The sequence below is a fragment of the Acromyrmex echinatior genome, chromosome 4 (assembly GCF_024713525.1).
Source record: "Acromyrmex echinatior isolate Ae372 chromosome 4, ASM2471352v2, whole genome shotgun sequence".
NCBI classification, from domain to species: domain Eukaryota; kingdom Metazoa; phylum Arthropoda; class Insecta; order Hymenoptera; family Formicidae; genus Acromyrmex; species Acromyrmex echinatior.
Genome location: NC_141855.1, coordinates 3380618 through 3406452, shown reverse-complemented (window position 1 = coordinate 3406452; position 25835 = coordinate 3380618). Strand labels below are relative to the sequence as shown.

General features: G+C 29.6%; 1 protein-coding gene and 1 long non-coding RNA gene across 11 annotated transcripts in view; one reads left to right on the top strand and one right to left on the bottom strand.

Annotated features, from left to right (window-relative positions):
* The window catches only part of Shal (potassium voltage-gated channel protein Shal), a 120428-nt gene that overhangs the window by 10876 nt on the left and 83717 nt on the right, over positions 1-25835 (top strand). For all 10 annotated transcript variants that reach the window (XM_087405770.1, XM_087405767.1, XM_087405766.1 and 7 more), the window contains exon 2: positions 21264-21426. In XM_087405770.1, coding sequence (XP_087261896.1) covers positions 21264-21426 — 163 coding nt within the window. The remainder of the gene's footprint in view (positions 1-21263; positions 21427-25835) is intronic.
* Positions 233-16441, bottom strand: LOC147909869 (uncharacterized). The gene is made up of 2 exons (XR_015544955.1): positions 14334-16441; positions 233-13890 (listed from the first exon to the last, which is right to left on the bottom strand). It is a non-coding gene; the product is annotated as an uncharacterized LOC147909869 (long non-coding RNA).

The following is a 25835-nucleotide window of genomic DNA, read 5'->3' as shown; positions in this document are numbered from 1 at the left end:
TTTTTATATTACAATTTTAAAATCATTTTCAAATGTCGCGAGAGACGTTCTACGAAATAACAGAGAAATTTGGAAGATCGTTCTACAGTGTACAATAATGTGGTTTTAATATGCATCAGTGCACACCAAATGATCTCCATTCCCGAAATTGCTGTGTGAGTGTAAAATACAAATTAACAACTACACACTTTAACAGCATAATAGAATGTATTGAGGATTTCATGAATCCCCCTTTAATTTGTTTTTATATTTATTAAACACATCTTTACGACAATTATATATGACGACTTTTATATACACCAGTGCATATTATATACTATACATCTCAGCCGAAATCGCTGTAAAAATATATCGGTAATAATGAAATCTTTAATTCATTTCTTACTTAATAATTTATTATTCTATCTCATTTAATTGCGTACAACTATCTTTATCTAACATATTACAGCGCCATTTCTCACAAGACGAGCACTTACTGCTAGATACAAATGGTGCAATTATTGCTCTGCTTACTATTTTATACCTATGTTTCGCATGCATATGTGCATGAAAGTATTTTAACCTAAATTTCTTTTTCATAAATTTGTAAACTTAGTTTTATCAATGTAGTATTTTTTTTCTTTTGTGTAGTGCCGTAGTTTCGTTCTATGTTTACTTTCATAACCGTTTTTCTAAGTGCATAATATGCGTGCGTATAGCAAATATCTTAGTGGCTCTCAAGAAATAAAGTATTATTACGTGAAGTGGGTAATGGTCGCTGTAAACGAAACTTAACAACGTTGGAAGAGAGAAAAAGAATGACCCTTTAAAGGATTTGCTGCAAACGAAACTTAACAACGTTGGAAGAGAGGAAAAGGATGACTCTTTAAAGGATTTGTTCGAAATTCTGAGAGCATCGCGTTGAATGTTATTCAGTTTGTTATAAGTGGAAGTTATCCAGATCTTGACGTGTCGTATCACAGTATCTTATTCAATCTGCCCGATGCACTTTATCAACCAATCTTTCCCCAATGGAATCCATCGAGCGTGAATTCACATCGCGACATGAATGAAAATCGTGTACGATGACTATTTGCATTTTGCAAGCATGCTATAGATACATATATGTCATATAAAAAAATAAAAAAAGCTGAAGCAATGAACAGTTTTAAACATTAAAAAATTTTGATATATTAATTTTTATTACACATGTTATACGTATATACTTCTTAATTGTTTTACACAGATTTTTTTAACTGATCTCACGCAAACTTAAATATTTAACATTTATATTACACTTTTTCATAATATTTGACATTTTAGAAAAAAGTTGTACCATTCTTGGTAATATAAAGAGAGCAGAATTATATATAGCGGAAATAAAGATAGCATGTTAAAAAGAATTTTCGCTAAAATTAAATAATCATTAAAAAATAAAATTAAAGGTGAAACTAAAAGTACAATAGTGGTTTTACATTTTTTATGATTTCTTTCTCACTTTTTTTTATATTTAGCAATTTGGATCTTTGTGACAGTATCATTCACTGAAACAATAAAGTAAAAGCGATATATCTTCAGGAAGAAATTATTATAAGAAAATGATAAGAACTTTCTTTGCCTTTTTAACAATTGCGGATGTAACGTATCTTGAGAAAGTTGCATATTTCTGCATGATTATTATGAAAATCAGTTAGAAAATAATAAATAATTAAGGAAATTATTCGAAATTACTTGATTTAAGTGAATTATTTTATATCTACGTTATTATGATTCAAATATTAGTGCATATTTTGTGCAAAATACATACATATTTATATGTGTTTCTAAATATTTTGCATGTACATTCGTTATTTCACATCTTTATAGAAATTTTGAAATATAAGATATAATCTATTATGTTAGATTAAAATTAAATTCTAACATAGAAATTTTAATAATAAATTTTAAAATAATTTTCGTGTTAATTTTGCGTATTCGATATATTGATATTATTGTGAATGAATGGAGGTGTTCCACTTTTCACAAGAGAGGATTTCTGAGGAAGGATAAATTATGTGATGATTAGCATAAGAATAAAGAGGAGTTATTTCACTTGGAAAATCCCTACGATCTAAGAAGCAAGTCAGTAATACCAAGAACAGGTTTTTGCACTAGATCTCTAGCCTCGCTAAATTGAATATTCATTTCTGCGGACGACAAAAGGATGGGAAAGCTTCTACATTCGTTCGACTAATTTATGGATATATCTGTGCATACGTTATATGCTGTGAGATAACGTACCTTTAATACAATAGTAATATCATTTTTTCTCAGAATACGATTGAGTGTGAGTTTTAAGAAGAAGCGTAAAATCGCAGTCGCTTATCCTCGAGAGTTGTTTTAATCAGGATAGATTAAGATGTACTTGCGTAAAAAATAAATACAAGGGCAAATTGTTCTGGAATTTCGTATTCATTGTCATCAATGTCTTATGTTTTGCGCTATTCGGTACAAGATGTTTAGGGATCATAAAAGGAAAATCTTCATAAAAGGAAAATGCGTAAAATTACTAAACAATGTAATATAAAATGCGGTAACATCTGCTAATAAACTTGTTTTAAATTGAATTTGTTTTGCAATTATAAAATAAAATATAGTATTTTGATATAAACATCAATTAAAGATTTAGATAAATTTTAATGGCAATGAACATTTGTTCTTTTTTTCAAAAATTATGTTATATGAAAATTTGTATAATATACAATTTATGGCAGATTTTTATTGACAATTTATTGGCAGATTTTTACATTAAATCTTTTGCGATATTTATTTAATTAAATATTTTTATATTTATTTGCAATTAAATTTATTTTAAGTTAATTTTGGGCACAGTTATTCTTTTTTCTTTTAATAAATGATCTTGAAGAAATACATAGATTTTCTTGGTTAAGCGACTTATGTACTGTATGAGTAAAAAGCTGCGATGATCAAAGAAAATTATGTTATCATATAAAATTAATCGCTGTCCCTCTTAAATGTTCTTTCCGGGGATTAAAAACTCGAGCGAGGCGCTATCGAAGATTCGTTCACGCGAAGTTGAACACGGGATGGCTTTAAAGTGACGTTGATGTATACCTTAAAAGCAGAAAAATAGGTCGAAAGGTAGTGCAGGGATAACGAAGAGAAGGGATTGCAAGCATCGATAAACACTTTGCCTTGTTGGGAAAGCTTGATTGGCGTATTGCCAAAACATAGACTTCGCAGCCACGATAATGCGTGCTTTTTCCTCGATCCAATGTGCTTCCTACGAAATCAGTATGGCAGAAAGAGAGAGGGAAATTGCAGTATGCCCGAGTCGTTCACAGATTAAATTAACTTTTAGTAGACGGAAGTCTGAAATTCTTATAGCTTTTTCTTGAGTAAGATTTGTTATAATTCATCATTTCATTTCATTTTATTCTTTTTTTGCAAAATATGTGATTGTTACCATTTGTAGTGATTTTTAAAAAAACTTATAAAATTTAAAAAGATTACTACAAGCTGCAGGAAACTATTGTTACCTTTCACTATTTAATTTGCGACTACGTATATTAAGCGTCATTATTACAATAAATTGAATATATCAAACAGAAATTATAATTCGTGGAATTGGCATTAAAAATGAGTTATATTTTTCCTTACAGGATATTCATTGTACGTATTCGCATTAATACTTATTCATTATGAAATTACTAGATTATAATGTACGAGCGATTAATCAAACATTAATTATTAGCACTTGTCGACTTATCGACACGATCTAATTAATTATATCGCACATTTAAGAAGAATTATTATTACAATTAGTTTAGCGAATGAATATTTCACTTGCCCTGTTAATCATTCGAAAAATGGATATTTTTCATATTTGATGATAAATTAGTAATGTATTCACGCTTTTATTTCAAAAATTAAACGAGATGACAGAGTACTGATAATTTATGGTTCAAAATTTTTCCTTGTCTATCGTTCTGAATTACGTATTGAATCGTTTTACAATATATTAGGTAATTAGTTGCATTTACCAAATTATACAGATGGCGGTGATTATGGAAGTTTATCGTTTCATGTAGGTTTGTACATTTTCGTGAAGAAATCAGATTTTTACTTTGATTATATTTTAAACGTATTTAATCATTCGCACATTACGTTAAATAATTCGAAATTTTTATCGAGATTATTAGTGCTTATGTAAAATAGGTAAGATTATAAGAAATAATAATTACGGTAATAATATTGCTCATACATAACGAATGTGTAAAAATATGTGTGTGCTTTTAATATAAATTAAATAGAAGGTAATTATAAAAATTTTATTATTTGATAATTGGCATATTATATTTGTATAAAGCAATTTCGATATATATATATATGCTGCATTTTTATTAAAAATTTATTATGTAATAAAACGTGTGAAATTAAATTTATCCAAGTATCCTAACATTTTACGAGATTGAATACTTCCTTTTTAAATTTACATCAAAGTTGAAGGAACAAAAAGTAGTGCGTGGACAGAAAAACCAACGGTTCTCGTCGTTTGTCATTAACGTGAAACGTTGAAAAATGATTTCCGTAGTCTCGTCAAGCTGTATGTCGGTGGCGTTTAGTTCCCAGACAAGCATCAGTGTTAACAAGGCCGATTTGTAATTCATGAAGCGCGCGACGGGATAGATTGCACGTACCGACTGAAAAAAAGAACGCGAGACGAAAAAAAGACTGACTTTCCTTGGCATCCATGCGTTCCGTAGAATTCATTAACTTCGTGAAAATGCATTGCCTCGACTATGTTACTTACTGCTGATTATTAATGGAAATAGAAAAGCGCGGAAAAGAGATAAAAATCGTCAATTTAATAAACGATATATCTTGAAAATGTATGCTGTTGGAAAAAATGTGTCAAATTTAACATAAATCACATGTCCACTCAAATTCTTGGATTAATAACACAAGCTGAATATGTTATAAAGATTATTTAAATATTATGTAAAAGAATAAATACACAAATATTGACACAATTTGTAAATAAACCATGGAAGCATATTTTTTCAGTAAAATGAATTTTATGATATATTAAATTAATTTTATTTCTTTATCTTAGAATTTACGTTTTAAAACACATTAGTTTTATGTTACTTATTTACTTATTCACAAATTATGTCATTTTGACACTAAAAATTGAATATCAACGTAACACAAAATCCTTATATTAAATAATATTATTACATTATGTTAAATTAACACTTGAATATGTTAAAAAATTTAATATAAACGATTAACAAGAATATTTGTGGTTAAGAAAAATCGTTTCTAACACAAATACATAATGTTTTTTTTACTGTAACAAAGCTGTTTCTACTTACGTTAAATATCATCCTATTTTTTATTTATAAAATTTAGTTACATGTTAATCTTTTGCAAGTTTGATTCCAATTTAGCTGTTCTGATAATATTTGCACGGTAGTCTTGAATCTGATTTTAACTAAAATTATGTTCCATATTATAGTTTAAGTTGTAAATTATGCTATTCAAAAGTTTAGTAGATTGTCCTTAAGATGATGTAATCTCCAGAGAGAATATAGGTACATATATCTATGTCCTTGTTCTTTTATTTTTCGTGTTACTTTAATCAAGTACAAACTTTTGATTTACATGAATATGAAGAAGATTATAAAAAATAAACTTCAAACTTTAGTAAGCCAAAGTCGCAATAAGATTAAACGATATGAATAAAGGAGTTATAATTAAGCAATTTAGATTTTAATTTTGATGTTATCTCATGTTCATTTATATTGTTATGTAAGTATTAAGAATTATATATTAAAGAAAAAATGTACTTTTTATTTATCAAATTTTTGAACTTTTTCTGAAAATAAAAGTTACATTAAAGATTACAGATCTACATTTCAGTTTTTACATATTTTTTCTAAGTTGTTAACGTATATATATTTAATACAAAATCAATAGTTTCTATTTTCATTCGGTTGTATAACGGGAGCAACCGATTTTTATATTGACTTCTGTGAGCTATTTAAGGAGAATTTATGGATATTATACGATACCGAGATTTTTATTTCGTTGATTTGCTGATTGTTTCGACAGTAGTGAGTCTACCATATTCGATTTCTACAGTGCGGTGCTTCTATCCTCTTTTTTTCGCGTTAGCTTATTGTCCATTGTTAGCTTCCCTCTTCCCATAGAATCTTTTCATGGCCTTCCGGCATCTATGTCTCTATTGATCTGTCTGACCGAGGCCATGTACAAGGCCGGTTTGGGCGGGGTCATAAGGAGAGAAAAATTGGCAGTGATGAGTTGATGCTTCAAATAGAGAGCTTGGAAGCTTCAATTTTGACCACAAAAGAATGACCTTTCGTTTAAATCTATTCCATCGTTTTTTTGAGAAATAAATATAATGGCACGTTTGACACGTTTCTTTCGCGCAAAATTAACGCATGCAATAATTTTTACACAAGATATAACTGTAATTCCAAAACATTTCCATGTAAATCTCTGTTATATATATCGCCCTGTATTTTAACTTAACATCAGTAGACAATATAATTTTAAGAAAATTAAAAATTATAATGTTTATAAATGACTATTAAAGAAGTCATTGAAACAATTCTCTCTCAAATTCGTATTCAAATTATTATTTCTATTACAATTCAGTTAAATACTCGGGAAGTTAAATACTCGGGCATGAATTGACTGAATCGAATGTCAAATATGTTAGGCTGAGGTGAGTCTGTAAGTGACATAATCGGTCATATTTTTGATGCAATTACTTACTCTGGGATATATATGCAAGACGATTCAAAGAAACTTTCGAGCTCGGAGCTCAGTTTGCTCGTAGAGTGACCTAGTTGCGCTAATATACCTTATCGGAGGACTATGATGTTAAGTTCCGGTAAAGCCTTAGCTTGTGTTGGACAGAAATTCTGTCATTACTTACCTTCTATTTTTTCTTCGTGTTCTTCGTACTATTCATGTCCTTAACGTCAAATTTAAATGACGCCTAATTAGATGCATAATTATGATCTGCTTTTACAATTTTAGGAATATCTTTAATAATTTTTTTGATTGTGTTGTTATTTGATAATAAGATTAGACTGCAAAAAAATTAGACTATATTTTAAATAAAAATTAAAGGATTGTCCTTACAGTTTTATAGAAAATAATTTCAATTTTAATTAAAATTAATAATAAATCAGGATCCGAATTAATAATACAAAAATTAGTAAGCCTATGAAAGTCAATGCAGTTACTAGTCAATTATTGTTTAATTAACAAAAATCAAAGTTTATATTTAACAATGCTTCAGAATCGCAATCGTTTCAACTCAGATTTGTGTCTCTCCAGTGCTTCAATGTACATATATATGTATATTTTAAAGTAAGATGTTACACAGACAAACACACACACACACACACACACACACACACACACACACACAAAATGTAATGTTGAAATCCACGAATCTTGCATTCATACAATTAAATTAAGTATCGTTAAAATAAAAGTCATCATGGAAATATGAGAAATTCAAAGTATTAAATTGGTTATCATTTAATGGATAAATAAAGTCGTGAATCTTAGAAGAATAATAAGCTATGCTGATAGTATGAGAATCGCAAAACAATTTAAATATTTAAATTTTAATTTTATATTTTCTCATTAATACTTATATATAATAGTAACAATATTTTTGTAATAATCCTCCATAATCTTATTGTTTGAGTTTTAACATCCACCTCTTGATTCATCATTTTCTCACTACATAGACATAATTAATTTATTTGCTTGTGGTGAAAGAAAGGAAGAAAGCCGGCGGTTGAAACCAAAGTATTTGTACGTTGCAAAAAAAAGAATCAATGAAATTTCATCAATAGGATTTCGAATTCAATTCCGCGACAATTTTTCATTCGTCCAATATCGCTTTAAAGCGGTTATCGCGTCGCCGTTACCAGCGCCAATAGTGTCTGACTAAAAATAATATCTCTACTCGCCGGGCGTGACATTTAACGGTTACTCGCCCACGAATCGACCCGACTCCCTTAAACATAATTACCCTTTCTCATTAGCCTCTTTCACGGTTTACGGTCTGATCGGCCCGTCATCGCAGATAATCGCCGCGATCATAGAAGTGGCTCGTGATAAACTCGAAATACTACCCGACAACAATTTTCTACGACAAAAATGTTTTACAGTAGTATATTCTTGTAATATTTCTGATTTATTTAACGCGATATACACTTCTTACGAAGTGGCGTGTATATTATTGACGTATCCCTCTATTTTGACTATGATGGTTTTAACCTTTTCGATACGGCTTTATTTTTCGCCGCTATGTCATTTTACGGACAGTCAAATCGTGAATACGCTGCCACTATACAGAACAATTATGACGCGAACGTCACTTCACTCTTTCCGGAGAAGGAGCAGTAATTTTATCGTGTAATGTAAAGTATTGAGGAAAGAAATCACACTTTAACATGGTTTATAGTAATAACACTTAAAAAATTGTTAAAATCATCATTAGTGCACGGCGAGCGTTCAATACTGGACGACTATAGTCGTCGTTAATATCAAAAAGGTTAATTCTATGTACTAACTCTTTTGATATTGCATATATTTCATTTCTCTTTTTATGCTATGTGACTACTGTATGATAATTAAAAAGTTTTAATAAGCTTTTTTCTTGATTTAATAGAAACATTTAACTATTTATTTATTTTTATAAACTACTGTTATTATACTGTTACACTGTTATTTATAAACTACACTGAGTTTTAAAGAGGTAACAATTTTTTGTTTATCATGTTTTAAGGCATTAAATAATTATTGCCTTTCAATAATCTTATTAAGATCTATTGGTATGTATTATATTAAGCGGCCATTGAATCGAAAACATGCAACGTCATTAATATACGTGTTAATTGCTCAAGTTTGGGTAATTAAGAAGTTCCTGTGCGACCTGAAATTTTGCGCATAGTTGAACGAATATTAATCTACATGACATGACAGTTAAAAAGAGTTACGTGATAACAGCTTAATATAATAGCAGTGCTGTAGTTTGTAAAGTAAATGCCCGTATATACAATCTAAATTTCTATAAAAATTTAAACATTATTTTTCTTATGATATATTGATTAATTTTTCAATCTTATCTGAAAGTTTTGAAGTAATCATATTTTGTGCAATACTTCTGTTATAACTACAGTTAATGAAGGCGCGAAAGGCTAATTTAATTAAAGTACAGAAGTAACTAACGACCGTGAAAAGATCTTAATTGCTTCTGCTAATCTTATTGCGTGCTTTCAGTTAATAACGTCGCGTGGCACATGCCATAGTAAACTTAGATGGCCGATTATAAATTACAAAATTATATTCGTAATTATATTCGTAACGAGAAAAACGTGACAAAAACGGTACATAAGTTGGTGCTAAGCGCATTAAAAATAGTAATTAAGCAAACGAGATTATGTCGATTAAATACAAATTACATTTTTAGTACAAGGATTTCATGGATTATATATATTGAAATATGTATGATATATATATTGATGTTAACAAAATTTCAATTTTCATCGTACTTATTAGAATCGAATCTGTTTATTTGTTCTTGAGTTAAAACGCGGTGCTAAATCGCGTGTCATTAAAGTGTTTTCAGAAAATTGGAGTACAGATATCACCTCCAAGTACGGCCCACGTCTTTGGATTTCTCGAGAATATCTTGGTCATTTGCCAAGGATTGTTAGATCGTATCTAACGATTCGTATATACGTAATATAATCTAGATGTATTAATACATACTAAATCGCAGCGTGATGCAACGTCACAATTGTTCGTTTACCCATTTATTAGTACTTTACGTTCCTCGCGTAATCAAGGTTTTCTCTTACGATAAACTCGTTTCAAATTGATTTAACATCATGACTCTTTTTAGTGTCACAGAATAGGATTTGATTTTTATTATTTTTTATTTTATACGTAGAGAGAGAAAGATAATTTCCCTTGTTGCTACTTTTCTTTATAGTGATAAATGTGTTATTCACATTATGTAAAAAGATAAAAAGATTTCATGTTTTTTTATCTTTTTACATAATAATTATTTTTCCTATTGTAATCCTTATATAAGAACGCAATTATTTGGGACATTATTTATTTTAATTATTGCGAAATAATATTTTTTAAGTTGTACTTATATCTTTTCTTTGATAAAAGAAAAAAAACGAAATTTTTACAAGAAAACAAACGAATACGTGTCTCCATTAAACATATTTAATTTTAATGAAAAATTGTAATCTAACATTAGTTATTCGATGTTGCTTGCACGATTGAAGAAAGTATTGGTTTGGTATTTCCTTCTTGATAGAAAGTGTAAAGTTTTCTTTCAAGTCTGTTATTTCACATGGAAGGATAAAAATTTTGATCAAGGGACTCCGCTCTGATGACTTTGATTTTGTCATAATGCTGAGTGATCTCCGACAAATTTTAGTCGCTCGTAATTGATTAAAAAGTTCGTAACAATCAAAGTTGGTAATTATTTGTTTGCTTTGCATGGAAAGTCGGATGACTTTAGGCAAAGGAGGAGGTATGATAGATTGACTAGGGGAGTATGATTTTCCACGCAAAACGATTTCCATCTCACATTCCCCTGTCTCAGGGCGTCTGACTTTCCATGCAAAGCGAGATGCACTTTATATCTTCTCTGCTTAGGGACATTCGACTTTCTACACAAAGCGACTTAATTATTAACGAATAAAATTTCTCACGAACACTCCTAAGCAGAGATGAGGGTGTGGACTTTGCTTCGTGTGAAAAGTCGGACGTCCCTAAGTAGGAGAGAAGTGGAGCGGATCTCGTTTCGTTTGAAAAGTCATTACATAAGCAGGAAAGATTGTGGTCTAATTCTTTTTTCGTTATTTTTTTAAACTTTTTTTGTTTATAATTTTTTAACGATCGACAGTTAAAACTTTTTCAAAGTCATTTATAGGGTCATAACTTCGACAATATACGTTAAGGTTATTGGGAGAGGTTTTCCTTATCTTATTTTTATCACAAATAGTTAAAAAAAATAGGTTACATATTTTTTTGATTGATTATCACTCTCTGAGTATAGATTTTTATTAAAATTGCAGCCAATAAATGTCAAAATTCGAAAAAGATTCTATTCTACATAATTACCTCGATGGATTATATAAATTTAGTCACTTTCTTTGAGTTAAGAGTGACATACAATCCAATGTGACATTAGTGTTTTATCCATTATTCATATTAATAATTCATTCAAAAAGAAAGAGAATGTTTAATGTAAATTTAATGAAATATTAAGCATTTTGAAATGATAACGTAGTAACATCATTACGTAGCTTCAATGTTTATTGCTATGACGTACATGTTTTACATACAATTCTATTGTTTATGCGAAATTACCGTACTATTATTCATAATTCAAAAAGTAACAGAGTGAATCGCTTTGTGCGTTATCCTTTGAAACAATTATTATTTGAACAATACGAACAAATACGATTGTTTCTTGTGAATGAATATGTTTTATTAATTTACGCAATTCGTAAAGTCCATAGCATCAAATCATAAAATCCATATCATCAATCAAAAAAAAAAAACCAATATCAGTTCAGTGAACTTTATCCAATCCAATCTCAATTTCAATTTCTAATCTGATAGAGGCATTACACGATTATTTTCAATAAAAAATTAATGAGAAAGTACTATTGCGTAATGCCTTGCAAAGTATCTTGCATCGTATTCTATTGATTGATGAATAGTTAATTAATTAATTATTATTCTTAATTTCCACTCGTTGTCACGCGATTATAATGCGTGCGTTTAAAAGAACATTTGATTTGGGTAATTTATAAAAATGCGTATATTTGACGTGCACTATGAGGCGTGACATTACGGGAAACTAAAAGTTAAATCTTAAACACGATGAAAAGCATAGGTAATAGGAATAACATGGAATAATAAATATTATTAACAATTGTTAATAAATTAATATCAATTAATAGTAACTATTCAAAATACACCTGACTTTTTCACTGCGATTTTGCTCTGTAAATTTATAACATCGGATGCCGAAACATATCATGTAATACAATGTAACGTTATGTTTTTAAATTAAATTTATATTTTATATCAATTTATCAGAATATTAAAACTTTAAACTTTATTACATATATCTATATTCGAATTTGACTCTAATTTATTCTTCTATATTCTTGATATTTCAATTACTTGATATTATTTGTAATTAATTGGTAAGATAAAAGCAGGTAATAAGATATATATCTGGTTCCAAATTAATATTACTTTGATATAAATGCATATTAAATTTTAATTTATTCAAAATTTTGAGAGATACGTTAGTTTCAACGTCAAATTAATGAAAGTCGCCAACATTTAAACCCAATTTCAATATTAATATAAAATTAAAAAGTGTGAAAATGGGAGGTCAAAAATAGTGTATACAATAATATGATATAGGGATCAAATTTCAACAGTAAATAACAAAATAAATAAAGTGCGTTTACTTATAGGCCTGTTTTTTTTTTAAAGAGTTTTGAACTAGTTCTAAACTAGTGCAATAAGTTAGAGTATAAAACAAACTGTATTTGTTCCACTCTAACTTATAGCGTCAGTGTACGCCAGTTCAAAAATTGGAGAAAAAGAAGAGACTTTATGTAAATGATGAAAGCGCAGTTAAAAACAGTTCATTCTTTACTATAAAAATATCATAGAAAACAACACACACACATAAAATAAAATTAATGCACATTGACAATAGAAAAAAAATTCGAAATCATTAAATTATTATGTAAAATAAACATTTTATCTAAAGAAATATTATTGTTTACAACAAAAATAAAACTGTTTAAAATGAAAGTTTATATAAAATGAAAATCATTGCACATAAAAGTTTAAAATATGAAAAAATTATGGGATATAATTTTATTTTTTTACGATTGTATGCATGTATCATATTCTCTGTTTTTAAAGTTTATTATATTTGCACATGTTGATATAACAAATAAAATCTCTGTTAATAAAAAAGTTAAGAATCACAATTAAATAGCATAACATTATTCATGCAATATTATTGAAAACACCTATAAAATATAAACATTTGAAAATTTAATACTTAATACGAAATACCAATTGTAAGTTGAGGATAATTTCAAGAAGAGTCAAAACATGCTAATATTAAATTATTTATATTTTTTCCGATTAATTTATTTTGTATTACTTTATTCATCAATCAAATGAGAATGTAGAAATATATTTTTTAAAATGATATTGTGATATTTTGAAGAGCACAAAAATAAATGAGTATTTGCATCGAAAAAAGCTATTGTCATATCAGGTTCATTTTATGGTACCTTTTACAACAACTGTAACAATTTTTAGCTATTGTCTTCTGAATACATTATTCTCTTTAAAAAAGTCCCTATTACACGTTAATTGCTTTTTCTATATAGAAAATCGGTATTATTAGAAAATTGAAAAATCTCAAATAATCATTTTATGAAATTTATTTTTCATTTTTTTCACATTAAATCAAATAGAAAGACAAATTTGCGTTGTAATCACTTGTGCAATTCACGCATTCACGGAGTAGTGCATCGCCCGTGTAATAATCTTCATTCATAATAGAGCGACTGCCGCTTCGCAGACGACGAATAAAGTGCGCTATTGTGGCTTCGCGCATATCACTTAAATTCTTTGGCGTTGACTCTGTCGAGGTATTTGGCATCGCGACGCGCATCTGGTGCGCGATTTTGATTAACGACGGCGACGTACGGTGGTGGCGAATCCCTGCATCCGGAAATAACACGATGAAAATGAAGTCCGATGCACTGGTCTTGAAATAGCCTATTGCGCAGTAAAAAATTCATGAGAAACATACAATTTTGCTCAGCGGTCAAATTACAGTTAGTGCTTTGACATTTTCGCGGAAAAATTAGCCTTTCCGAAGATAAAGAAATTGTTTAAAGAAATTAATTAATTAATTATATGTAATCCTTTCCCAGATAAATTGCAATATGTTTTTTACCATAATATACAATGTAATTTGAAAAAGATTTGTTCATTTTGGCTTACATCGCGAAAAAGGAATTTACTAACATTTTTATACATCTGACATTATTGATGCAATTGATATCCTTTTTTCAAGAGTTAATTAATGATAGGATAGTTGGAATAAGAGCTTAATTGTAAAATCATTTAAATTTTCGAATATCATATAACTGATTTAGAGAGACACAAGTTGACACAAGTGTCGTTCTATCTTTCTTCGAATAATAAAGATATATCACCCAGGGCTGTGTTCAGATTTCCATCCAAGTGCCACTCAAATGTCATTTTATCCTTATTGTCCACTGAATGTTAAACAAGAATAATATGATACTTGAGAACTGCTTGGGAACTGCTTGAGACTTAGGACTGCTCAGTAATGACGCTGAATTTTTTTTGGTTTCCAATTTTTAATGCGCATGCGTCGGTTTATATGTATTATTAGGAATATGGCGGACATATCAGATTACAAAATAAGCTTGATAGAAATTCAAATTTAAGAGCCTGCCCTATTAGAGCTCTACTGTGTACTATCAGGAATATGGCTGTGAGTCATCACTACATCAAAGATGCCAACGCTTAGTGTTCTTACTGTGTGTAGTTATACTGTAACTTGGGAGAATTTGAATGCGCTCTAAATTTCGGCAAAATTAGATTAAATATTTAGAAATATCGATTGAAAAAATTATAGTCAGAAAAAAATAAAAAATATCGACTATTTAACCAATTTTTAAAAAAAGAAAGCACTCGATTATCCATTCTTCGATTATTTTTGTCTATCTTTAGTATAAGAATATAAGTAGATATTCCTGAGGGTGCGCAGTTGTTTTGAATACGGCGGCTGCTTTTTGACTAATCAAAACGTTGCCCGAAATAAAAAGGAACATAAGTGCTACTATGTGCATTCCACTAACTTTGGGACAAGCATAGTTGATTGTTTTATTTAATCTGCCGCTATTATGCATAATGGAATATCTTATACTCTCTTTCCTATAGAAAGAAGAATATGTTAGTATTATATTATTAATTTACAAAGAACTGATAACATTAATTTAAGGAAACATAACAATTGTGTTAAATTTTGAATATACTTTTTATTTTACCATGGAATATGGATTATTACATCATCGTTAAAACGTTGATTGCACAATAGCGTAACTAATACAAGATCTGGTCTCGTGTTTGCAGCGAATTTCGCGCGTATTCGGGACTGATCATCGCTATCAGTTTATCATCACGATTGATTTTTTAACGATGTTTATCATTAATTTACAAGGAACTGATAACATTAATTTAAGGAAACATAACAATTGTGTTGAATACACTTTATGATGACAATAGACGGAATTCATGATATCTTTTTGTTAAACTACAATATTAGTTGAGATCCACATTCATTGAACTTCCCCGAACTTACAATTAGGGTATGATAGATCGTCGATTGATGTTGAAATCGTCTTTCCGTGGCAAACCGCATTATTCGATTAATCAAGAACTTCACATATAGCTGAACTTACGGTACTTTGAAGTTAGGTAACTGGCAGATAGAATTTGGTACATTGTGTGATGGTTTATGTTAATTTATATAGGTTTATTTTCTATTCTTGCACGAGGATTGCACTAGAATTAAACTGAACTAGTACAATCCAGAACTGACGAGTATAAGCGTGCAGGCAAGGAATAAATAAACGTAAATTTTAGTGCAAGATAAAAATGTTCCATATTGTTTACATGAAAGTATTAGACTCTTGTGATGAAGAAAGTATTATGCAATTCTATCATTAAGAATATTCTTCAGTGAATATAATGATAGTACAAAATATTTTTGCATATAGGCTCATTATTATTTATATATTTTTATTATTTTATTATTCATAAACTTCACACTATTTGTACAAGGTCTATTTCTGTGACTAAACCAGTGTATATTAGTGCTTGCATTGCTTGCACTGACTTCAGATCTAAGTCTTTGTTCTTTTTAACTAAAGTTCTTGCACGGTTTATTTTTCTTCCTTTTTTCTACCTTGAAGAGAAAAAGAGGAAAGATGAACGTACAAGAAGTTCAGCTAAAAAGAAGGCCCCTAGTGCTGCCAGTTCAGTGAACTCGTGCAAACAAAAAACAAAAAACAGCGTCCCTGACGCGCCATTTTGGGAACAGAAAAGCTTTGTACATTTTTTGAACTAGTGCAACCAGTACAAATAGAAGTAGAACAAATCTTATATCTTCCTATTTGATTTTTACTCAATTTATAAGTTGAAGTATCTGATAAAGTAAAATTTGTATTAACATTATTAGACACAGATAAAAATTAAATAATTATTAAAACATTACTACAAATTGTTATAAATATATATATATATATATATATATATATTATTGCAACATTATTATAAATTATATTAACATTATTTTTAATGATATAATATAATATAAGATTCTTCCTCTTATTTATATTTAATTTTCAATGTTAGTAAATGAAATTGAAATAAAGTTAAATATTGCATATTAATATGTTATAATTTCAAAATATACGTTATATGTACGGATCGTAATTTATTTTGTTTTTACAATATTGTACGGGAACTTTTTGCATGTTACATTTATTAATATAATTTTCGGCTTATATCGGGAGACTTCTCAAAATCAGTCTCGACTTGATTACTTTGAATCTTTGAACGTGGTATTACTTTTTGTCTACATTGCAGTTGCATTTGTGATTTAATTGCGGATTCGGCCTGGTCTGTGTCATTGTGAAATCCGACTGAATCCTAGGTAGTTGCTCGTGACCGCCCAAGGCGTGCTTGTCTAACAATAGATCACGAAATCCTACGTTTTCGTCGACTCTAAACTCGCTACCGTCGCGTGTCCCGGTTACATCGACAAACAAAAAAAATGAGTCTTGGTTCGATCCAAGAGCATTTGCCTTGAACTCATGCAACCTGCCATTTTTAATTCTTTAACTTGATGTTTGTCTATTTTAAGCATTCGATATTATTTTGGAGCGAAATAAGTTAACAATCGTGCTTTAATAGGATTATATATTTTTAGAATATGTAAATGTCTCATTGAATTTTTTGTCTTTGAGATTATCTTGGTATAAGTTCTAAAATGCCATAGTTTATATAAACAGATTTTTATTTAAACAGATTTTTTTATAATTGAATATACAATTAAATATTAACCGTACATAATTGTAAATTAATTTATGTAATGTACGTATAAGATAAAGTTGTTTCTTTAGTGTTTTTCAAAAAGATTAAGATGGTTCTTTAATAAAGTGCTAAACATTTTTGGGATGCCTCACCAGAGTCTACTCAAAATGACAAATATCTGCATAATTTGAATAAAATATTAAAATTATCCTGTATATCTTAATGTCTTTGATTTTTAATTAATTTTTATTTTTTATTTTCAATTACAAGTCTCGAAAATTTGAAGAAGTTCACCAATATACAGCTTATATTTAGAGCTGTCAATATCCGAGACCCAAGTATCCGCGTCCCGCTCTATTACCCAATTTCATTAGGTATTATCCGGGTAATACTTGAAATTGTTTTTCTCTCTTATTTCATCGTTAACCAACCCTAAAATTTTGCACGTCAAGTTCAGTACTTTATTATATGTATAAAAGAATTCGATACTCTATAATAATTGGATTTACTAAAGAGCCATCTTAAAAAGTTAATTTTAAACCACTCTTTTAGTAAATAATATTTATAATATTTATTATTATTATTATTTTTTACATCATTATCTTAGAATTTTCAATATGACATTACTTTTTTGTTGGAAAACAGCATTTATTCTTAGGCTCAACTAATGCATTAATTATTTTTAATCGTTTATACTTGGCTTGTTTACTGAGAGACAGATTTACCCGTGTGGAAGATTCTCCCCACGGAAGATAGTCATGTAAAGAAAAAAAAATTATTCGATCGATAAATAATTGGCGTGAAAAATTGTTAATTAAATAAAAGGTGCGAGAAAAAGGAGGAAGATCGATAACATGTAGCATATCACGTGCGCGAAAGATGATAGGATGAGATCCTGCTAGGACAAGTTTCATGGTCGCTGTAAAAGTCCGTGGGACACGTAAATCAGTGTCGAGAAACGAGCCCAGCAGGCCATAGGACGGAGAAAATTATTGCCGACTGGGAAAATCGAGCTTGGACGAAAGTTCATGTAACCTGCAATTTCAGGTTTACTTTCACTCTTTTTTGTGTAAGACATTATGTGCAATTGATAAAGCAATATAGAACTAATCGTGTTAGAAGATTATTTAAGTAAAAAGGAGTCATTTATTTAATTCAGTTTTCATGTGAAAGTTGTGGGTAATTTTGACAGACAAATATCATTTATATTATGCGACAGAAGAAGAGCTTGTTTATGAAATTACATGCGATTAGTATATATAAAGCAATATAGATCATATAAGAAGATTATTTAAGTAAAAAAGAGCCGTATTTATTTAATTTAGTTTCTATGTATCTATGTATTCAAAAAAATTTGCAAATTATTTAATTTTAATTGTATGCTTATAATCAATTATTATATGTTAGTTACTATCTATTATTATACTGTCTATACTATTTCATGTATAGGTCTTGTGATTTAAGAAATTTTAAAAATTTATTGAATCTTAAAATTGTTTAAATTTAAATTTAGCAAATCTTATATATATAAAATTTTTAAAGTGTAAGTTCTAGAAAAAATATAAAGTTTAATAATAAATTAAAAATCTGTGAGTATAAAATTCAAGCTTTTTGTTTTATTTAAGATTTATAATTCTAAAATTAAATCAATTTGAAGTGTTTATTGAATATATAATTGAAGGATATTGCATAATAAATTTTGTAGTATTTTTACATATAATAATCATTATTATAAAGTATATTTTTATAGATTTATGTATTTTTTTCTCAATAATTCAAAATATAAATGAGTTTTGCGATATATTGCGCAGGATATTGAGCAATCGATCATTTCTAAAAAAACATTTTTTTCCCTTGGACTCGTGATTATGTCGCATCGTTTCCAGAATAGAGCTTCCTTTTACACTTAGTTCCTTAGTCACGAGCTGAAATTGCGTGCGGGCCGAGAAATTCGTTGGAAAAAGGAACGATCTGCGCGCAGCTGCCGAGTGCGATCCATTACACTTCATTTTATCCCCAATTCCATCAGTGCTCTCTCTTTTTCACGCGCGTCTCCTTTTGATCTCTCGAGTGAGGCATGTCGGAAGAATAAACGATCGCTATTGTATGTAATATAATGTAGTTTCTGGTTCCGCTGATAATACGACTTTTTTTATATCAATTTTTATGATAAGCATTAAATATCGACATATTTCGTATGAAGCTTTTTTTTTTATTTAAAAATGATGATGAAGAGATTCTTCCCTAATGATCTTGATCTTAACATATATTGTCAACATGGAATATGGAAAAGTTACTTTTCCATTACTTTTACAGTTACTTTTTATAATAATAATTTTTTTTATAATGATGTTGCAACTTTTTATGATTGTAACGATGACTATAAACGCTAAAATTATGCAATATTTTATGTTATCTAACATTAGCTACTTGCTTTTATCAATAAAAAAAGCATGGAATACATGTATATATATAAGTAGATTGTTCAGTAAAGCTATAGTTCGCTGCGTGAGTTCAATATCTATAACTAAGAAGATTTGATGGTTCAACACAAAGAAATTATATCTGTAAACAATTATTAGTGCTAATCCAGTTAATTCTTTGCTACAATGAAAATTGAATATAACAAATTTTCTTCATTATATCAGCGGAAGTACACGCCATCTTAGGTTAGTGCTTTTTTTAGCACGTTTTGCTAAAAATTTTAATCTACATATATTTATTAAATTGATTTTCGTAGAAAGTTATCTTTGTTGTATTAACAAACTGTACATGATTACTTATAATCACTAATATTATTCAGCTGTATAACTTTACTACTTTAACATAGAAAATTGGCTGTCTGTATATTATGACTGTAAATTTGCTAAATCTGTGACGTTTTAACAAATCGTTTATTTTTTGTGAAAGAGATTCTAATGCAAATTCTAACAAAAAGTCTCACCGTTGCAATTTTAACGATACGCAAATGTTTAAACACGCGCTGTCACGAAAGAAAGTTAAATAGGCAGCCGAGGGTTGCTGCACATATTTGCACGGTCGTACATATTTGCGTCACTCGATACACAGTAAATGTGTAATAGAATTGGACTGGGAAACCTTGTGGGAAATGTTCGACTACATAGCTAGCCACGTAGTCGCGGAAAAGTTTTATGGATGGACATTCGCACGGCTGAGAAACGAGGACGAATGTATCTTTTACGACTGAATTCTTCAAGCACGCTGTGAATTATCCATCGCTCTCTCGTTTCCCTCATCGCGATGCGTGCTCCCGTGGGCGACAACGTCGGAAATGTATAATTCCATCGTGCCTTCTAAACACTTGGCTGGATCGTTTGTCTAAGCTACTACTGTTTTGTGTTTGCAACAGTGTTCACAACAATGCTTCACGAATGAATTTCTGATGCGCGAAGCGTGACATTCGCTTGGAATTATGTATGGTATCTCGAAATGAACATGACCCTATGAGTTTGGAAACCTTTGAAATGTATTGGATTGTAGAATATGGAGTTCTGATACTGATAAATTTGAAGGTTTAAGCAGCTAGAAACAAAATTTTCGACTGTTAATAAGTGCAAATTATATACATATTTGGGAGCTAAATTATTATATACGTAATAATTTAGCATCTCGAAGTACATTTTAGAGTGTTTAGATTTCTAAATTTTAATTGTAAATTTTTTTAGGTTTTTCTGAAACTTTATTATAATTTATAATTACACTAAAATTTAGAATTCTTATATTCGCGAAAAATTTATAAATTTTCTAATTATTAAATTTTAGAATTTGAAAAGAATTGATAAACTATCACATGGTAACTTGAGTTTGAATATTTTTGTCAAATTTAATTTTATTTTCTAAACGTTCTGATTTTTTGAAAGAAAAATAAAACTTATATACTAAATTTGAAATTTAGTATATATTAATTTTGGTATTTTTATTTTACGAAATTTACGGAATGTTATCTCGTATAAATCACGGAACTGCTGCTTCAACAAATATTTTTCTGTTTGTTTCAGCTACGGTGACATGGTTCCGAAAACGATTGCGGGAAAAATCGTCGGGGGTGTATGCTCCTTGAGCGGTGTCCTAGTGATCGCTTTACCGGTGCCTGTTATCGTCAGTAATTTCAGCAGAATATATCATCAAAATCAACGTGCTGATAAACGGAAGGCACAAAGGGTGAGTAAAATGTTTAAGAAATTTGCATACTAATTTATATAAAATCTGATGACAAATACTTTTTACAAATTGAGAAAAGAGATTTTTACAAATTACGAAAATAAATATAGATATAAATAGAACATTACTCATCTTTTAATTTTGGAGTAAATATTAATTATAATTTTAAACTGAGACTTATACTTAATTATTAAGGTATATTGAATGGTAAAATGTTAAAGTTTAAAAAGTTGTGTAAAATAGAGGGAAAATTGAGTTTATAATTTACAAGAAATGAACTATTTGCTATTTCTGGCATATTATATAGAAGTAAATTATGACTTGAGGAGATTAATTAAAGATTGAAGAGATCATATTAAGGTCACTATCACGATTCTAATAATATGTTTTTTACGTTTAGTGATTAAACTTATGCTACGTCGATATGTATGCATTATAATTTCATGTAGAATCTTTTGAGATGTTATCGTCTTCTTTTCATATGTATGATGCGCATCTACAAATAGCTTCGTCACTGTTCGCGCTATCAAGTGTACATTTTATTCTGGTACAGTAGATCTCAATACTTCTGGATGTTGTCTTCAAGCTAGAAAACTCGCTTTGCTAGCTCAGGCTGTTCTATATCAAAGTCGTGAGGCAGAGCAACAGAGTTTTCATTCCATTGTTTCGTTATATCGCGTGACTGCTCTACTATGCAGGATTACATTATTAAAAAAAGAATGCTTTCTTTTGAAACGTGCCAAAATGATGCCGACATGCGATATGTTATTTATGGAGAGAAAAAGAAATAACCTTGATTAATTTATTTTTTATTATTACTTAACTTTATTATATTTTTTTATTAATGTTGGAAGTTGATTTTTTATATTTAAGTTTTGTTGCTTATTATGCGTGATGTAACACGTAATAAAATTGATATTTCTAAATCTTTTCGTAAAACAGAGTAATAAAATAGAGCGATAAAATGTAAAATTAAATGTAAAAAGCACTCATTGTCAGTGTTGATCTTTATGCAACAATATCAGAGATGACTGGCTACGAACGGAGTGTATAAATTACGCGATCGACATTTCTCGAAGGTGAGAAATTCTCCCGTTGCCATTTTCGTGTCTTCCCAATATCGACGTTTCGAAGATATTTCTTCCATTATAGGGAGGAAGTGGTAGTTCCCAGTCGGGTCGCAGTCGATGACACGTTAGCTCGTTTCGCGTCGTCGTTTCCAGAAGTCGGACGATTTATTCTCACCCACGTGTAGCTTGTAACTTCGTCTCCGTGGCACAGTTACGACCATTTAACCGAACATCTTACAAACTGATGTCGTCAAAGAAAGAAAACAAGTTATCCCTTCCGATAAAGAATTTAAAACTTTTTTGGCTTTTTACGGTTGTATCTAATTTTCTCAAACATTGTAATATCCAAAAATTCAGAAAGAATTAAAGAATTGTATTCTTGATAAAAAATGAGCAGAACCTTTTATTATAATAATACTATTAAAATGTCATAATACAAAAAATTTCTTTATAATGTTAATTTCAAATGAAACAAGTAGATTTTTGAAAATTATAGATTTATAATTAATGTCATATTTTAAAGAAGTTGACTCTATCAAAATGATTATAAGTATCGAAAAGAAGAGCAATTTTTTCAGAGTTCCTTAAAAGTTTTCTTATCACGATGAAATAAGGACGGTCATTTTCACGCGCTCGCTTCGTTCCTGTGACACGATTACCATTTTTAGCGTCGACATTTCGGCAGCGCATCGATCGATCCGTAAAAAGAATTCTGGCCGAATTCGTCTCGAAAAATAGAGAAAGAAGAAAAGACAAAATCACCGCCTCAAATATCTTCCCTCGAGACGCTGCGTCTATCACTTGTGTTCCCTCACGCAGAATATCATTCGTTGTGCGATATTTTTAAAATAACTCGCGGAGAAATGTGCGAGTGAAATTTATTTTGAGGCAAGAGAATGATCTTTTAAATCTCTCGTGCGAATAGAGGATTTATTCTCGCACGTGTACGTTTATATGCATTTACTTTGCTCGTGCCGACATACTTGCGACGATTTAAGGAGACATCGACGATTCGTCCAGATCGATCTCAAGAAGAAAGATGGAGTTACACTTATCCGAAGGAAGAAGTCAGCTACGCTCCCTTAAATCTTTTCGCTCGATTTCGCAAAAATGCACCATGTTGTAAATAAAAAGGATTTACGTCGCAGTTATAAATTGAACGATATAATTCACTTTAACTGGTGAAATTGTATCGAGCGAGACTTTTTCGGGACGTAATTTTCTGAGAATTAAGAAATTAAGTTTTAATCAACTATTACAAAACAATTAGTAGCTGATTGAAGCACATTTTACATTATTTTTTATATAAATATTGTTTGTCTTTTGAGAGTATTCTGTTTGCTTAATATTATTTATTATTTTGCTCTTTATTATGAAAACTTAGCCCCAAGAATCTATTGTTAATTGCTTAGTTTTATATACATACTAATATTTTATATACATACTTAATATGTAAAAAAATTGAATAAGACATCGAATAAGAAGAGCAGTAATATAATATCACAGAATTATTTAAGCTATTATTAAAGATACAACTTGATCATTTAGGGTTTTCTTATTCGCATTACGGTATGGAAAGAGTTATATTTAATATTGTAAAAAAAATAAGTTACGAAATTTTTTATAAATTTATAATTTTTTTTTGTTGAAAATTATGGATAATAAAAGCATCTATCTTTTTGGAAAAATATCTATGACGTGGAAGGCTACGCTATATTAAAAATAAAATAAATATGATAATATCGTCAATCGTTATTTTATAATTCGGAAATCTATAGGAGATTAATTATTTTTGTTTTATCTTATATAGGTTTCCTTCATTAAGTACCTAAGGTTTAAGTCTTAAGCTATAAGAAATTGACAATCATAATCTTTTCTTATTCTTCTTACATCCGACTGTGATTGATTAATTTCTTACGATTTGAGACTGAAAACTTAAATAAACTAACAGCTTATTGTAGAAAGTCCATTGTATTTGGCTTCCTTTCTTTCTTTCTTTCTTTCTCTCTCTCTCTTTATCCATCTTTTGTTATTTTCTGCTTTTAATTTTCGTTTATTTTGTAATTTTTGAATTGTTTCATACGGAATTGCAAAGTCTCAGATCATTCGATTTCACGAAGGTCGACTCGCCGATGCCGCGCAGATCTGCATTGCAGATACGGCCGCATCTACATATGCATGGACACGTTTGTTCTGATTCTCTCTCTTGAACAGTGACAGATTTTTCGTCAACGGTCTTCTTTCCTGTGCTCGTCGACGTTTGAACTTTTGCGTCGAATTCTCGACACTCCGAATCGCGCGACGCGCCTCGTGTATCATAGTAGAATTTAAAGTATTCCAGTGAATCATAGTGTTTTAACTACCTCAAATATTTTGAAAACAGAGTTTTAATGAAATTTGACGCAGATTTTTTTTTTAAGATTTTTTTAAAGAAAATTTTTTTCCAGATTTTTGCACTGTCAAAACAGAACCGTCATGCAGAACATGCTGTTCTGTTTTGACAGTTCAAAAATCTAGAAAAAATTTTCTTTAAAAAGATTTTAGAAAGATTGATGCACATTTTACATTATTTTTCACATTTTACATTATATTTAGAGTTAATTAAATCTGAGAACAATCGCAGATTATTATTAGAGACTGAAGGGACCAAGAAGAGCGTTGAAAGGAAAACTGTTCCTTTGAATATCTGATACTGTATTTTGTTTATTTCTATGATTCATGCTGATTCAAAGCGCTCTATAATTGTTTATTAAATATTCCATATGTTGCGATATTCAATCTATGCGATTCCTATTCCTATATGAACAGGCGATAATGAACTGATGCTAACAGTTAGTAATACGTTAAATTATACTTTGGTTTTGTATGAACATCTGCTGAAGTAATTTGAAAATCTGACCGGAAATAGAAATAGATAACTTTGCGCGAGTGTCCTATGCATCTTACGCATCTTGAACACTATTTAATAATAATAAGTTAAACAAAATCAATATTATTTAAATCGTAGTAATAAGTATGTTACGCAGGAATGCTGGGCAAAATGTTATCGAGCGTATAATATCGAATTTCGGATGTGAGAAATTGTGCAGTCTCACGTCGTAGAAGTTTTTACCGTAAAAGGGGAGTTCTCAAGTCATTGTTGCTGGGTTAATATAAAGTCATTCACGGTTATTATCTCCCCGCATATTACACGCTTGGCGATCGAACACGGACTACCGTAATAGCTATGTGATTTACGGGCTGCATGGCCGTCATCGATATACATACCTACATTGTCAGTAAACGCCACTGTGAACTTTGCATCTGCATTTAATGTCACGTCCGGCGTTAACGGGCAAA